We start from the raw sequence: 13879 nt of genomic DNA on the forward strand, positions 1-13879 counted from the left end.
AATAATACTTTGCTACTTCTATAAGTACAGTGTTGCTTATTTTTCAAAACAATTTTTTACCAGTTATATTACTCCCTTCTACCTTAGAGGTGGACAGGAGAGGCATGTTGAATCTCCTTTTACAGGTGAGGAAAACTGTGATCAGAGGTGTTAAGTGCTGTAGCCTAGCACTCAAGTGTCTCATTTTGCACTCTCTGCAAGCCTGTTGCTCCTCCTTTCTCGTGACCTCCTCTGACCCTCACCACCACCACTAAAGATACTTCCAATTCTTCTGGAAAAGAAACCCAGCAGCACAATGCTGTGCAGTCTACACAAGCTGTACACTTGACCTTCAGGTAGTTGGAAGCTCTGGACAGTTCCCTAAATAAAGCTGGAAATACTAGAAATGAAAGTGACGTAGGCATCTGGCAAAAGATTCTTTATCCCTTGTGCATTTTAAAACCTCAAGTATCATTCCATTGATTTATTGAACATTCCACATTGACATATCTCTCACACCTGGGACATCTCTTAACCTAGACCCCAGATCCCTGCCCAAATTTAAGCAAAGAGCCAGGGTGGACATAGTGGGTTTTTTTCTGTTTAGAGCTTATTTTATGTGAGCTGCAATATATGGGAGCAGGGACCAAGCAAAGGAATGGGTGGGTGGGTAGAGAGGGCATGTCCAGATGAGGACCTGCTAACAGTGGGTGTTGTCATGGGCATCTGTGATGGCAGCAAGAACACAAGCATGCTGAAGAGTGGAAGGAGGAAGCATCTGAAGCAGGACAGGGTGGGGTATATGAATGCCAGGAGTCACATTAGATCTGCACACAGTTTAGCTGAGTGTCTTCCAGCCTTGACTTTTTTTGAGTACTGCACAATCGAGCCTTGGGGACCCATGGAATAATCCCAAATACAGTTATTCACACTATGGAAGGTTCTGAGTAAATAGCTGCTTTTTCAAAAAATACCCTTTTCTCCTTTTGTTGTTGCCAATCATAGATTCAAGTTTGAGTTTGTCTCCTCTCTAAATGGTACTCAAATATTTGTTGATTCTTAATTTATTTGGGATGTATGACTGTGGACTGACAAAAAGCTGTACTATCAGTCTTTCATTATCAAAACTAGTCTCTTTTTTGTTGACAGATGAAGAAGTATCTATAAGGAATGCAGAAGGATCATTCATGAAGGTATTGAAATCCCGGAAGAAGAGCACCAGTACTGAGCTGATAATTGAGCCAGAGAAGCCATCCTCAGACAAAAATCGCTTCAGTTTAGCCTTTATGAATGAGCAGCTAGACTTTAATGATGAAAGTGATGTTATTAGTGCGCTGAATTACATATTGCCTTATTTCTCAGAGGGAAATCTGGAAGATGTAGAATCAACGTTATTACCATTCATTAAACTTCTGTTTTCAAATGTGCAAGACGGAGACAAGCCCATGGGTCCCTTGACAAACAACACAGGGAACCCTTTTCTTAAACCTGGACCCAACAATTCAACTTACAAAAATAAACTGAGGAAACTCCATTTTCTAGAAAATTTGTTAGATGCAGAAATTCAAGAAAAATTGATGAGGTGAAAAAGAAAGAAAAAACTGCCATGCTTATACATTCCAGCCTTTTCGGTCCCAAATTCAAACGCCAAATCTTTCCAAAGAAATTGGAAACTGCCCAAGCACAGGAAAAGAGCCTCACCAAGGCTGAGAGTGTAGGGAAGAAGTTTCTGAGAGTAAAGAAGGTTGTCACGGGCCCAAAGGGCCTACGGAAAAGGTACCTCAAAAAAATGCGCCATCAGAGAAACCGGGGGAAACAGAATGCCCAGCCATTTGTGGAGAATATGGCCAAAGAAAGAAGGCTCAGCAGACCTTCCCCAAGGGAGCTGGAGCAGCTTCACATGGCGCAGAGGCCCAGGAAATTAGTGGGAGACTCCTTCAGTAGAGCCTTCATTCATAAAGGAGCACAATTCTTTCCTGAAACAATACATCTTGGGCAGGCCTTCTGCCTCCACTGCTCCAAAATCCCTACCTGAGGTGAAAAACAAATCAAAAGACTTAACCGACACCATTTTTGTTTTAGAGGATGCAAATGCTAGAGTTAGGAATATGAAGGCTTCTAAACCAGTCTCACATTCCAGAAAAAAGTACCTTTTTCATATAACTCGCTCGCGTGTGGTCCACACAGCACCCAAGGCCAAGCTGAGTCGAAAATCCAGAAAGGAAAGTCCTATCAGTAATAGGCTGATGCTTGCAAAGAGGCCTCCGTTCTCCGCCATCAGGAGCCTCATAAATTCCCCTTCACGGGAGGCTTTTTCATCTTCAGGAGAACTGAGTTCTCAGGAAAATCCTTTTCCAGAATTATTTACTCTTTCAGAACCTTTTAGAGAAAACACTACTGTAGAAAACACTACTGCACAGAATGTTTTTGAGAAACCTATCTCTACAAGAAACATGACTGTGCCAGAACAAACCCTCCCTGCATTCAGGAACCATAAGGTATTTCCAGTGATTATTCTGTGGGCACCACAGACAACTTTATGCCAACTGTTAAACAAACCAATGAACCACGATGGATAAACCACAGCGTGGGCACTGAATTGCCCCCGAAGCCCACAGGCTTCACTGTGTCGAAGCTCTCAGCCCCAGGTGACCTATTTGAAATTCAGCTAGGTGACCTATTTGAAATTCAGCTAAACCAGCAGCTACGGTCCCTCATCCCGAACAACGACGTGAGAAGGCTCATTTCTCACGTTATCCGGACTTTGAAAATGGACTGCTCTGAGACCCACGTGCAACTGGCCTGTGCCAAGCTCATCTTCAGAACAAGCCTCCTGATGAAGCTTCTCAGTGAGCAGCAAGAAGTAAAGGTGTCCAAGGCAGAGTGGGATACGGACCAGTGGAAGACTGAGAACTACATCAATGAGAGCACAGAAGTCCAGAGTGAACAGAAAGGGCAGGAGTCCAGCGAGGTGAGGAAAACTCCTAAAACATGGGATCTGGACTTTGAGTCAGTTGAGGACATGCCATGAAAGCACCCAAGCACATAGGCCGGGGGGCTCCTAGTCTGGGTCGGCCAGCAGAGCACCCCGAGGAGGCTGGTCTTTGCTGCTTCGGGCCCTCTTGCTCCTGAGCTCAGGGGGCTCTGAACTCAACCTATGATTCCTTCCAACTTATTTAAGGTTTTCCAGTGTTACACATAAATCTGCGGATGTGGAACTTACTGTAACTCCAGAGCCGGCTAAGGAGGTTGAATCTTCTACAGCCCAGCAGGAGGCTCCACCTCAGCCTCTTGAGCATACTGAGGAAGCAGAACCTTCTCCAACCCAGCAAGAGACCTCAGCTAAGCCTCCAGAGGCGGTTGAGCCTTCAAGTGAGCAGCAACCAGCTCAGCCTTCTGAGTCTCCTGAGGGGTTTGAACCTTTTCTAACTCAACAGGAGACCCCAGCTCAGCCTTCAGAGCCTCCTAAGGAAGCTAAGCCTCCAAGCGTACAAGAACCACCAGCTCTGCTTTCTGAGCCTAGTGAGGAATTTGAACTTTCTCTGACTCAGCAGGAGATCCCAGCTCAGCCCCCAGAGAATCCTGAAGAGGCAGAACATTCTCCAGCTCAGCAGGAGCCCCCAGCTCCGCTTCCAGAGCCTTTTGGAGAAGCTGAACCTTCCTCAACCCAGGAGGAGACCTCAGCTCAGCCTGCAGAGCTCCCTAATGAGGCAGAATCTTCAACCCAGCAGGAGACCCCAGCTCAGTCTCCGGCAGAGATAGAATCTTCAGCAACCCTGCAAGAACAACCAGCTCAGCCTCCAGAGCTGCCTTCTGGGGAGGTGGAACCTTCTCCAACCCAGCAGGAGCACCCAGCTCAACCTCTAGGGCATCATGAGGTGACCGTTTCGCCTCCAGGTCACCATCATGTTCAACATTTAAACCTGCCCAATGTCAGTGTTAAACCTGCAGATGTGCAATACTATAACACCAGAACCCATTACAGAAGTGGGTGAACATTTGCCAGTTCAGCAGGAGGCTGCAGCTCAGCCCTCTGTGCCCCTTAATGTGGAACCATTTGCAACCCAGCATGAAGCCCCAACTCTGCCTCCACAGTCCCCTGAGGAAGCTGAACCTTTGCCAGTTCAACAGGAGACTCCGACTGAATCCCCAGAATCTACCACACAGGAGAAACCTCCAACACAGCAGGAAACCTCAGTTCAGCATCCCGAGTATCCTGGAGAAGTTAAACCTCCCACAACCCAACAGGAGGCCCTGGCTCAGCAATCACAGGGCCCCGAAGGTGAACCATCTTCAACCCAGGAGGAGGCCCTGGCCAAACCTCCAGAGACCCAGGAAGACGGTGAACATCTTCCAGCCCAGCAGGAGGCCCCAGCTCAGCTTCCACAGACCCCTGTAGAAGCTGAACCTTCCTCAATACAGGAGGAGAGCCAGGGTCATCATCCACAGACTCCTGAGAAAGTTAAACCTTCAACCCAGCAGGAGGCCCCAGTCCAGCATCCACAAGCCCCTGAGGAAGGAAAACCATCTCCATCCCAGGAGGAGGCTCCAGCTCAATTTCCACACACCCCTGAGAAGGGTGAATCTTCAACCCAGGAGGAGAGCCAGGGTGAGGATCCACAGACATCTGAGCAGGTTGCACCTTCTCCAACCCAACAAGAAGCCCCAGCTCAGCACCTACAGACCTCTGAGGGGATCAAACCTACAACCCAGGAGGAGTCCCCAGCTCAGCACCCTCAGGTCCCAGAGGAGGGTGAGCCTTTTCCAACCCAACCAGAGACCCCAACTCAGTATCCAGAGTCTCTTGAGGGGATTGAGCCTTCTCCAGCCCAGTCAGAGGCCACAGTTCAGCATCCAAATCCCCTTGGGGAGGTTAAACCTGCAAGCCATCAGGAGGCCCCAAGTCAGCAACTACAGACCTCTGAGGAAGTTAACCCTTCTGCCACCCAGCAGGAAGCCACAGCTCAGCATCCAGAGCCTTCTGGTGAGGTTGAACCTTCTCCAACCCAACAGGAGGAGGTCCCAGCTTCCTCTCCAGAGCATCATATGGTAACAGTTTCTCCTCTAGGTCAGAGTCAAACTCAGCTTCTGCTGTTGCCCAGTGTCACTGTTAAACCTGTGGATCTGGCACTTACCATAACTCCAGAGTCCACTAATGAGGTTGAAACTTTTCTACCCCAACAAGAGGCCTCAGCTCAGTCTGCAGTGTTCCCTGAGCGGTTGGAACCTTCTCCAATGCAGCAGGAGGTCCCAGGTCAGCATCCAGCACCCCCTGAAAATTTTGAACCTTTTCCAGTCCAGCAGGGAGTCCCAATTCAGCCTGAAGATCTTCCTGAGGAAATTGAGCTTCCTCCAAGCCAGCAGTGGAGCCCAGCTCTGTCTCAAGTGCCTGTTGTGGGTGTAGAACCTTCTCTAGTCCAGCATGCGGTCCCAGCTCAACATCCAAAGCCCAATGAGGGGATCGGGCCTTCTCCAGTTCAGTATGAGCACCCAGCTCAGCCTCCAGAGTCCTCTACAGATATTGTATCTCAGGCTCCAGTACATCATGAGGTGACATTCTCACCTCTAGGTCCCGGTCAAGCTCAGCATCCAATGTTGCCCAGTATCACAGTTAAACCTGTAGATCTGGAGGCTTCCATAACTGCAGTGCCAACTAAAGTTGAACATTCTCCAGTGCAACAGAAGGTCCCTGCTCAGGCTCCAGTTCCCCCTGAGCAGATTGAATTTTCTCCAATCCAGTTCAAGCCTCTTTCCCAGTCTCCAAAGATCCCCAAAGATGAATCTCTTCCAGGCCAACAGGAGCTCATAGCTCAGACTCCAGACCCTCCTAATGAGGTAGAACCTGCTTCAAGCCAACAGGAGGTCCTAGCTGAGCCATCAGAGCCCCCTAAGGAGATTGAACCATCTGCAAATGAACATGCAGTCTCAGCTCATCCTCCAAAGCCGACTGAGGAGGTCAAGCCTCCAACTCAGTAGGAGGCTCCAGCTCAGTCTCCTGCCCCCAGCAGGCCCCAGCTATATCTCCTGAGCCCCCTAAGGAGGTGGAATCTTCTCCCACACAGCCAGAGGCCCCAGCTCAGCCTTCAGAGCCCCCTCAGAAGGTAGAACCATCTCCAGCCCAGCAGGAAACCCCAGCTCAGCCTCTAGAACTCCCTGACGAAGTAGAACCTTTTCCAGTCTCTCAAGAGACTCATTCTCAGCTTCCACAGTCTCCTGAGAAGGTAGAATCCTCTCCAGTCCTGCAAGAAGCCCCATCTCTACCTCTAGAGCCCCTTAAGGAGGTAGAACCTTCTCCAACCCAGCAGGAGGCTCCAGCTCAGCCTCCAGAACCACCTAAGGAGGTTGTAGCACAACCTCCAGTCCATAATGAGGTGACAGTTCCAGCTCTAGGACAAGAGCAAGCTCAGCATTCAAACTTGCCCAGTGCCACTGTTAAACCTGTTGACCTGGAGCTTACTGTAACTCCAGAACGTACTACAGAGGCTGAGCATTCCACGGCCCTGCAGCAGACTCTATCTCTTCCAGAGGACCCCGAGCTGACACTTCCACATCCAGAGCACATTCAGGCTCAGCAACCAAATTTGACTGAAGTCACAGTTCAACCTTTAGACCTGGAGCTTACCGTAACTCCAGAACCCACTACAGAGGTCGAACATTCTACAGCCCTGAAGAAAACTATAGCTCCTCCAAAGGACCTCGAAGTGACATTTGCACACCTAGAGCAGGTTCAGACTCAGCATCCAACTTTGGCTGAAGTCACAGTTCAACCTTTGGACCTGGGGCTTACCATGACTCCAGAATTTACTAAGGAGACTGAACTTTCTCTACCTACGCAGGGGACCCCAATTCAGCCTCCAGAGCCACCTAAGGAGGTTGTTGTAGCTCAATCTCCAGTATATCAGGAGGAGATTGTTCAGACACCAGGTCAAGATCAAGCTCAGCATCCATCATCACCCAATGTAACAGTTCAACCTTTGGACCTGGAGCTTACTGTAAGTCCAGAACCCACTACAGAAGTTGAACATTTTACACCCCTGAAAAAGACTGCATCTCCTCCAAAAGACCTTGAGGTGACACTTGCACATTCAGAGCAGGTTCAGTCTCACTGTCCAACCTTAAATAAAGTCACAGTTAAACCTTTGGACCTGGAACTTACCATAACTCCAGAATCTACTACCGAGGTGGAACCTTCTCCAGCCATGCATGAGACCCCACATCAGCATCCAGAGCCGCCTAAGGAACTTGTATCTCAACCTCCCGTATATCAAGAGGCAGCAGTTCCAACACCACGTCAGGATCAAGCTCAGCATTGGTGGTCACCAGATGTGACAGTTCAACCTTTGGACCTGGAGCTTACCATAACTCCAGAATCTACTACAGAGGTTAAACAGTCTACAACCCTGCAGCAGACTACAACTCCTCCAAAGGGCCTTGAGATGACATTTCCACAGTCAGAGCAGGTTCGGGTTCAGCATCCAACCTTAAATAAAGTCACGGTTAAACCTTTGGACCTGGGGCTTATCATAACTCCAGAACCTACTACAGAGACCAAAACTTCTCCAACCGTGCAAGAGACCCCAACTCAGCCTCCAGAGCCACCTAAGGAGGTTGTAGTTCAATATCCATTCCATCAGGAGGTGACAGCTCCAACTCCAAGTAAGGATCAAGGTCAGCATCCAGCGTCACCCAGCACCACATTTCATCATGTGGACTTGGGGCTTACCATTACTCCAGAACCTATTATGGAGGCTGCACATTCTACAACCACAAAGAAGACTACAGCTCCTCCTCCAAAGGACCTTGAGGTGACACTTGCCCATCCAGAACAGGTTCAGAGTCAACATCCAAACCTGACTGAAGTCACGGTTCCACCTATGGACCTGGAAATTACTGTAATTGCAGGATCCAATATGGAGGTTGAACCTTCTCCAACCATGCAAGAGATCCCAACTCAGCCTCCAGAGCCACCTAAGGAAGTTGTAGTTCAATATCCATTCCATCAGGAGGTGACAGCTCCAACTCCAAGTAAGGATCAAGGTCAGCATCCAGCATCACCCTGTACCACATTTCATCATGTGGGCTTGGGGCTTACCATTACTCCAGAACCTATTACAGAGCCTACACATTCTACAACCATGAAGAAGACTATAGCTCCTCCTCCAAAGGACCTTGAGGTGACACTTGCCCATCCAGAACAGGTTCAGAGTCAACATCCAAACCTGACTAGAGTCACTGTTCCACCCATGGACCTGAAAATTACTGTACGTCCGCAACCAGAGTCATCTGAGACAGTTTCTCCCCCAACGACCCAGAATCGTCTGAGACAGTTTTTCCCCCAACGACCCACTGTGCATTCAGGGCTGCCTCTTGTAAAATATACCCCAGAAAAGGCCTACGCAACTTTAACTGAGCAACCAGAAGAGAACGCTACCGCGAACATCAACATACGTGAGCTCTGTATCTGCAAAGATGAGACGCTGTCGTGTACTGGTTTCAGCGCAAAGCAGAGGCTCCGCAGAGTGCCGCTGCCAGAGCCCAGCCCCTACAACGGCACCTTTGCCATCTTGTAAGAATTGCCTTTCCTCATTTGTTCTCTGCCTCCTCCTTGCCACGGCAGCCTTTTCTTCCAGGTCTTCCTGGGCCTTCCTCATCTCCCCAACCCATGTTGACTTTCTGTTTTTACCTTTTCTTTGTCAACTGTCCCTTATCTTTGTTTTGCTCTTTGCTATTGTTCCCCCTTCTCCAATCTTTTACTTGCAATTGTCCTTATTCCTTTTTCTTATCCAGTTTTTTATCCCCATCATTTCATTCCTTAACCTCTACTCTCCCACTTTTGCTCCATCCACTTTATAGCAACATGTCCTTCTCTCCATCTCGTTGGTGGTGATACAACAAAGGGGTTAAGAGTAGAGATTCTGGAACTAGACCGCCTGGGTTTGAACCGAGGTCTGTCACTTACTAGCTTTTGATTCCTTTTCCTTTTCCGTAAAACGGGGATTATGATAGTTACCATCTCGTGGGCTTATTGTGAGATTTAGATGAGTTAATACATATAAAGCACTTACACTGGTGCCTAGCATATATATGAGTGTTATGTATTATTATTTGACTCCTCAGTTATGTTCAGAACTCATCTTTGTTCCCTGGCCTTCTATATATAGCACGTATTTTGTGCCCAGCCCAGGACTCAGTACTGTGGGATCCATGAGAGTATGACATTGTCTTTAGAACATGAAATGGTAGGTGGGAAGAAAGGAAACAGGCAGAGAAAGGGAGGTGACCTATGATTAAGTACAGACCATAGGTGCTGTAATTCACCAGAATCTGTAATCAATAGAGTGTGGAGGTGAGGGAGAGCTGCCTGGATAAGCTAAAACTTTAGCTGAGACTTAAAGAGTGGCTATGATTTGTTAAATAGAGCAAAACTAGGGAGTATAGTCTAGGCAAAGTCACTGCTGCAAGACTGATGAGGAATTAAGAATTAGGTTAGGACGCTGTGAAAGATATGATTATGAAAACCCTTAACTATCAGCTAGAGGGCTTTGAAAGTTACACTCTGAGATACAGAGAGTCACTGAAAGTTTTCCCGCAAGAGATAAATATCATTAAAACAAGAGGATTGTTTTTGATTCCCTATGTAGAGCGATCTAGAGAGGAAAGCTTGATCTAGGGAGACCAGATAGAACGCTCTAGCAAAAGCTGGGAGTAAAATGACAAGGGGCCGGATCAGAGTGGCTGTGATAGGAGTAGAAAGAAAATCCTGAGAGCACCACAAAGGAAGAAGCGGCAAGACTGAGTAACTGATGAGAGTAGCGGGTAGGGTGTGTCCAGGAAAGAGAAAGATGAAACCTGACTCTTGAAGTTTCTGTCCTGTATGAGCAGTACAATGGCGGAAGAACAGGTGGAAACACAGCAGTTGGGAAGGAGAGCCAGTTTGAGGGAGATAAGTTCAGTTTTAGGCATCTTTTCTCAGGGAACATAAAGCAACCAGAAGGCTTCTGGTTCCTGGAAATGGCCACTAGGCAGATGGGCAGATGGGTACCTGTTTTGCCTTGTTTCTGACTCCCCTAGAAAAAATGTGTATATAAACTGAATAGGTAAGTTGTTGCTGAGGAAAGCTAAAGGTAAAAATACATAGAGTTAGTGGATGAAACGGAGTCTCAGGCATTTTGTGGCTTCTTTTAAACACATGCAATTCGTGGATACATTCTCACTGGGGTTTTTGTTTGTTTGTTTTGTTTGTTTTTAAATGGCACAAGCATATAGGATAAAATGTAAAAATCCCACCCCACCCTCCCTACCACCTGTAAGATAACTCCTGTTACCATTTCAGTGTGTGTCCTTCCTTCCCATCGCTTTCCTTTGCAATTTTTCCCCTAATGAGGTAATACTTTCTATTCCTTGCTCAGTGATTTGTTGCTTTTCCTTGTGCAGTACGTCTAAGAAATCTCTCCATGTTAGTTCCTCTAATTTCTAGCTTCCTTTATCCGAACAGCTGAAGAGGTTTCAACAGAGGGCACTGAGCCAAAGCTTTGTGTTGCCTGGCTTAGGATTTCTTTACCTTTGTTTGCTGATAAGTGATACATTTTGGCCATGTTTCTGTTGAATTATTATTTTCTCACTGATTTACGAAGGAGCCATTTTGGACACATAAGTGATTTTGGAGAAAACACTCATAGTCAAAGTAATTAACTGGCAGTATTTGTCCAAGATAGGAAGTTCAGGTTCTAGGGAGATGCCTCGTTTCCGCACCGCAGCCCCACATCATCTCTTCATTGATTGCGCAAACTGGGATGCTGATAGCTGGGGAAATTAGAACGCTGGTATTTTCTGCATTGGAATATTCCCCACAAGGTTGCCAATGCTTCTTTTACTTATTCTGTTCATTCTTTTCCTACCTATTCAAGGATCTGAACTGTGTTTCTTCACAGAAATTTCGAAGGAAATTCTATTTCTTACATTGATGAAAATACATGGAAGCCATACCGTTGGGTTGAGAAACTGTGAGTATATTCTCTCCAAATACAAATACAAAAAACTGAACTGCATTCTAAGATCCTTCTTGGTCCAGAATTTTGAAGTCAGTAGCTCTGAGGAAAGGTATTTCCCCCTCCATATCCCAATTCAACCTCTATTGATTGCAATTCAGTGTTTATTTTAAAAATTAAATTTGGCAGGCTCTCTTTAAAATGAGAGTCAATCTAAACTTATATTCTATTATACAAGGAATACATGATTATGTTCTCAATATATAAAAATGAAAGAATATAGTGATATAGTGAACATCCTCCTTGTGTTCTGATCCCCCACCGCTGAGATAGCCACTACTCTGGATTTCATATATATCCTTCCAGACCTTTATCCATGCATTTGTCTACATACATATTTATAGACAACAAAATAGGTTTGTTGTGTGATTTTCTTTCTTTCTTTTTTTCTTTTACATAAATGGTAACATCCTACAACTCGATTCTTTTGCTTCATGGTAGGTCTTAGATTTCTTTTCTTCTAGTACATAGGGGGTTACCCCATTCCCGTAAACTCCTGCGTAAAATTCCGTAGTATGAATGTATTATAATTTAATAATTCCCCTATTGATGGATGTTTAGACTGTGTCCGGTTTTCTTGTCACATGCATTGCTGCAGTGAACCAACTCATGCATGCATCTTTGTGTACACGGGCAGGGATTTCTGTAGAATAGAGATCTAGAAATGGAATTGTTGGGATGAAGACTATGTAGATGTACAGTTTTAATTGCCCTCAAAAAAGTTGTGCCGACTTACACCCCAACCCATAGACCATGACAGCATTCACCTCCTCACACCCCTCCACCACTGGATATTCTCCATTTCTTGGCTGATCTGATGGGTGAATAAAAGGGGTCTCATCTGAATTTGAAGTTTTCTGATGACTTGTAAATTTAAATGTCTCTCTTTGTTTACTGAACATTTGTATTTCTTATCTGAATTTTCTGTCCTTGCCAACTTTTTGTTATCTTTTTTTTAATTGATTTGTAGAAAAAGTCAATGTAGATACAAATGATTTTGGAAAAAATATTACACTCAAAGCAATTAACTGGCATTTTTCATGACAGCTTGTGTATCGTATCATTAGTTCAACTTGAGTAGATAAGTCATAAATGACTTCTGAATTAGTAATAGAAGACATAGTAGTCATAGTAATCTAAAAATAGGGGTTATGATCCCACTAAAGTAGATCCCCCACCCTTAGTCTGTTATCTTATTGGAGAAATGCTAGAACCAAGCAAAATTTTTTTTATTTTATGAATTTCTTAAATACTATTTATAGTTTGTATTTCCCCATGATAGTGTCTGACTTGGAGATTTTATTTCCCACACTTGTAAGAAAACTGAAAGTCATTTGGCACGTTACTTTTCTTTAGGGAGTGGAGGGGGATGGGTAGGCTAAGGGACAGGAATAGCAGAAAAACTTTGAATTGTGTACTATATACCTTTGGAATTTTGAGCCATGTGAATACATATATATAAAACATATTTTTAGAAAATAAATAGAAATTTAAAAATTAATTTTTAAAAAGCATGTGTTTGGGAGTTTATATACTAGAACATGAATCTAGTAAGATTTGCAGATTTCTAATTCAGCTTGAGGCAGAGGTTCCTAACTATGGATCACTGGTCCCCTGGGGCAGGATTTTTAACCTTTTTTCTATATATCTATTTGATGATCTGCAGAAGACTGTGTTCTTGGGATAATGTTTATAAATGTATAATAATTTAAAATATATAGTAAAAGGAAATTATATTGAAATACAGTTTTCAAAATATTTTTTAAAAAAGATTAGTGATATAGCAATAAACCTGCTTCTGTTCACACATTAAATAACAAGATATAGTGGTAGGTATAATAACAATTCAAGGGAGTGATGAGAATAAATGATATTTTGAGATATCTACAACAAATATGTGATATATCATTTTATTATCCACCCAAGTTTGGCCCTCCTCCGAATTCAATCCATTCTCGTCACAGACCTGTGCCCCAAAGGGATGATTCATAAATTGAAATCACGTGCACACCTTTGCACATATTCAAGAAAGTGCAGTTTTCTAGGGAAAAGGTCCATAGCTTTTATCAGAAATTCTCAAAAGGTTCTTGTCTCAAAAGATTGAGATTGAGTCACAAATTAAGGGGTGGGGGTGGAGAAAGACATTTATTATTATTTATTTATTATGATTATAACTTACTATAATTTATCATTATTATTATAAAGACATTATTATTATTGATTATTAAGTTGTACTTATCCTCACCAGTGATAATAAATGGATAATTTGTTTTAAATAAAAGCAGTATGTTTGCATATTGATACCTGTCACTTTGAGAATTCATTCAACAAATATTTATGGAGCATCTACTATATACCAGGAACTGTTTTTACATGCCTGGGATAGAGGCTCAAGAATAAAATTGACCAAATATCCCAGTTCTCGAGGGGTTTACAAATATATAATATAAAAACAAATATGTAAATATAATAAATAGATATAATTTCAAGTACTGAGAAGAAATCGTTAGCCAGAGCTCTGTTTAGAGTTCAAGAAGAGGCAAAACTAACTTATGTTTTTTACAGCTGCCATATGATAGGTAAAACTACATTTAAAAAGAGAGGAAATTAGGGGTGCCTGGGTGGCTCAGTTGGTTAAGCATCCAACTCTTGACTTGGGCTCAGGGTCGTGGGACAGGGCTCTTTGTAATTGAACTCAAACAAATGCGCCATCAGAGAAACCGGGGGAAACAGAATGCCCAGCCATTTGTGGAGAATATGGCCAAAGAAAGAAGGCTCAGTAGACCGTCCCCAAGGGAGCTGGAGCAGCTTCACATGGCGCAGAGGCCCAGGAAATTAGTGGGAGTAGAGCC

At 44.5% G+C, this 13879-nt stretch overlaps 1 protein-coding gene across 1 annotated transcript in view; it reads left to right on the top strand.

Annotated features, from left to right (window-relative positions):
• Positions 1-2749: 2749 nt before the first annotated feature.
• LOC144379749 (leucine-rich repeat-containing protein 37B-like) overlaps positions 2750-13879 on the top strand; it is a 216432-nt gene continuing 205302 nt past the window's right edge. The window contains exons 1-6 of the mRNA XM_078060106.1: positions 2750-2950; positions 6432-6626; positions 7896-7942; positions 8060-8270; positions 8391-8545; positions 10911-10982. Coding sequence (XP_077916232.1) covers positions 2750-2950; positions 6432-6626; positions 7896-7942; positions 8060-8270; positions 8391-8545; positions 10911-10982 — 881 coding nt within the window. The remainder of the gene's footprint in view (positions 2951-6431; positions 6627-7895; positions 7943-8059; positions 8271-8390; positions 8546-10910; positions 10983-13879) is intronic.

The sequence above is a fragment of the Halichoerus grypus genome, chromosome 13 (assembly GCF_964656455.1).
Source record: "Halichoerus grypus chromosome 13, mHalGry1.hap1.1, whole genome shotgun sequence".
Lineage (NCBI taxonomy): Eukaryota > Metazoa > Chordata > Mammalia > Carnivora > Phocidae > Halichoerus > Halichoerus grypus.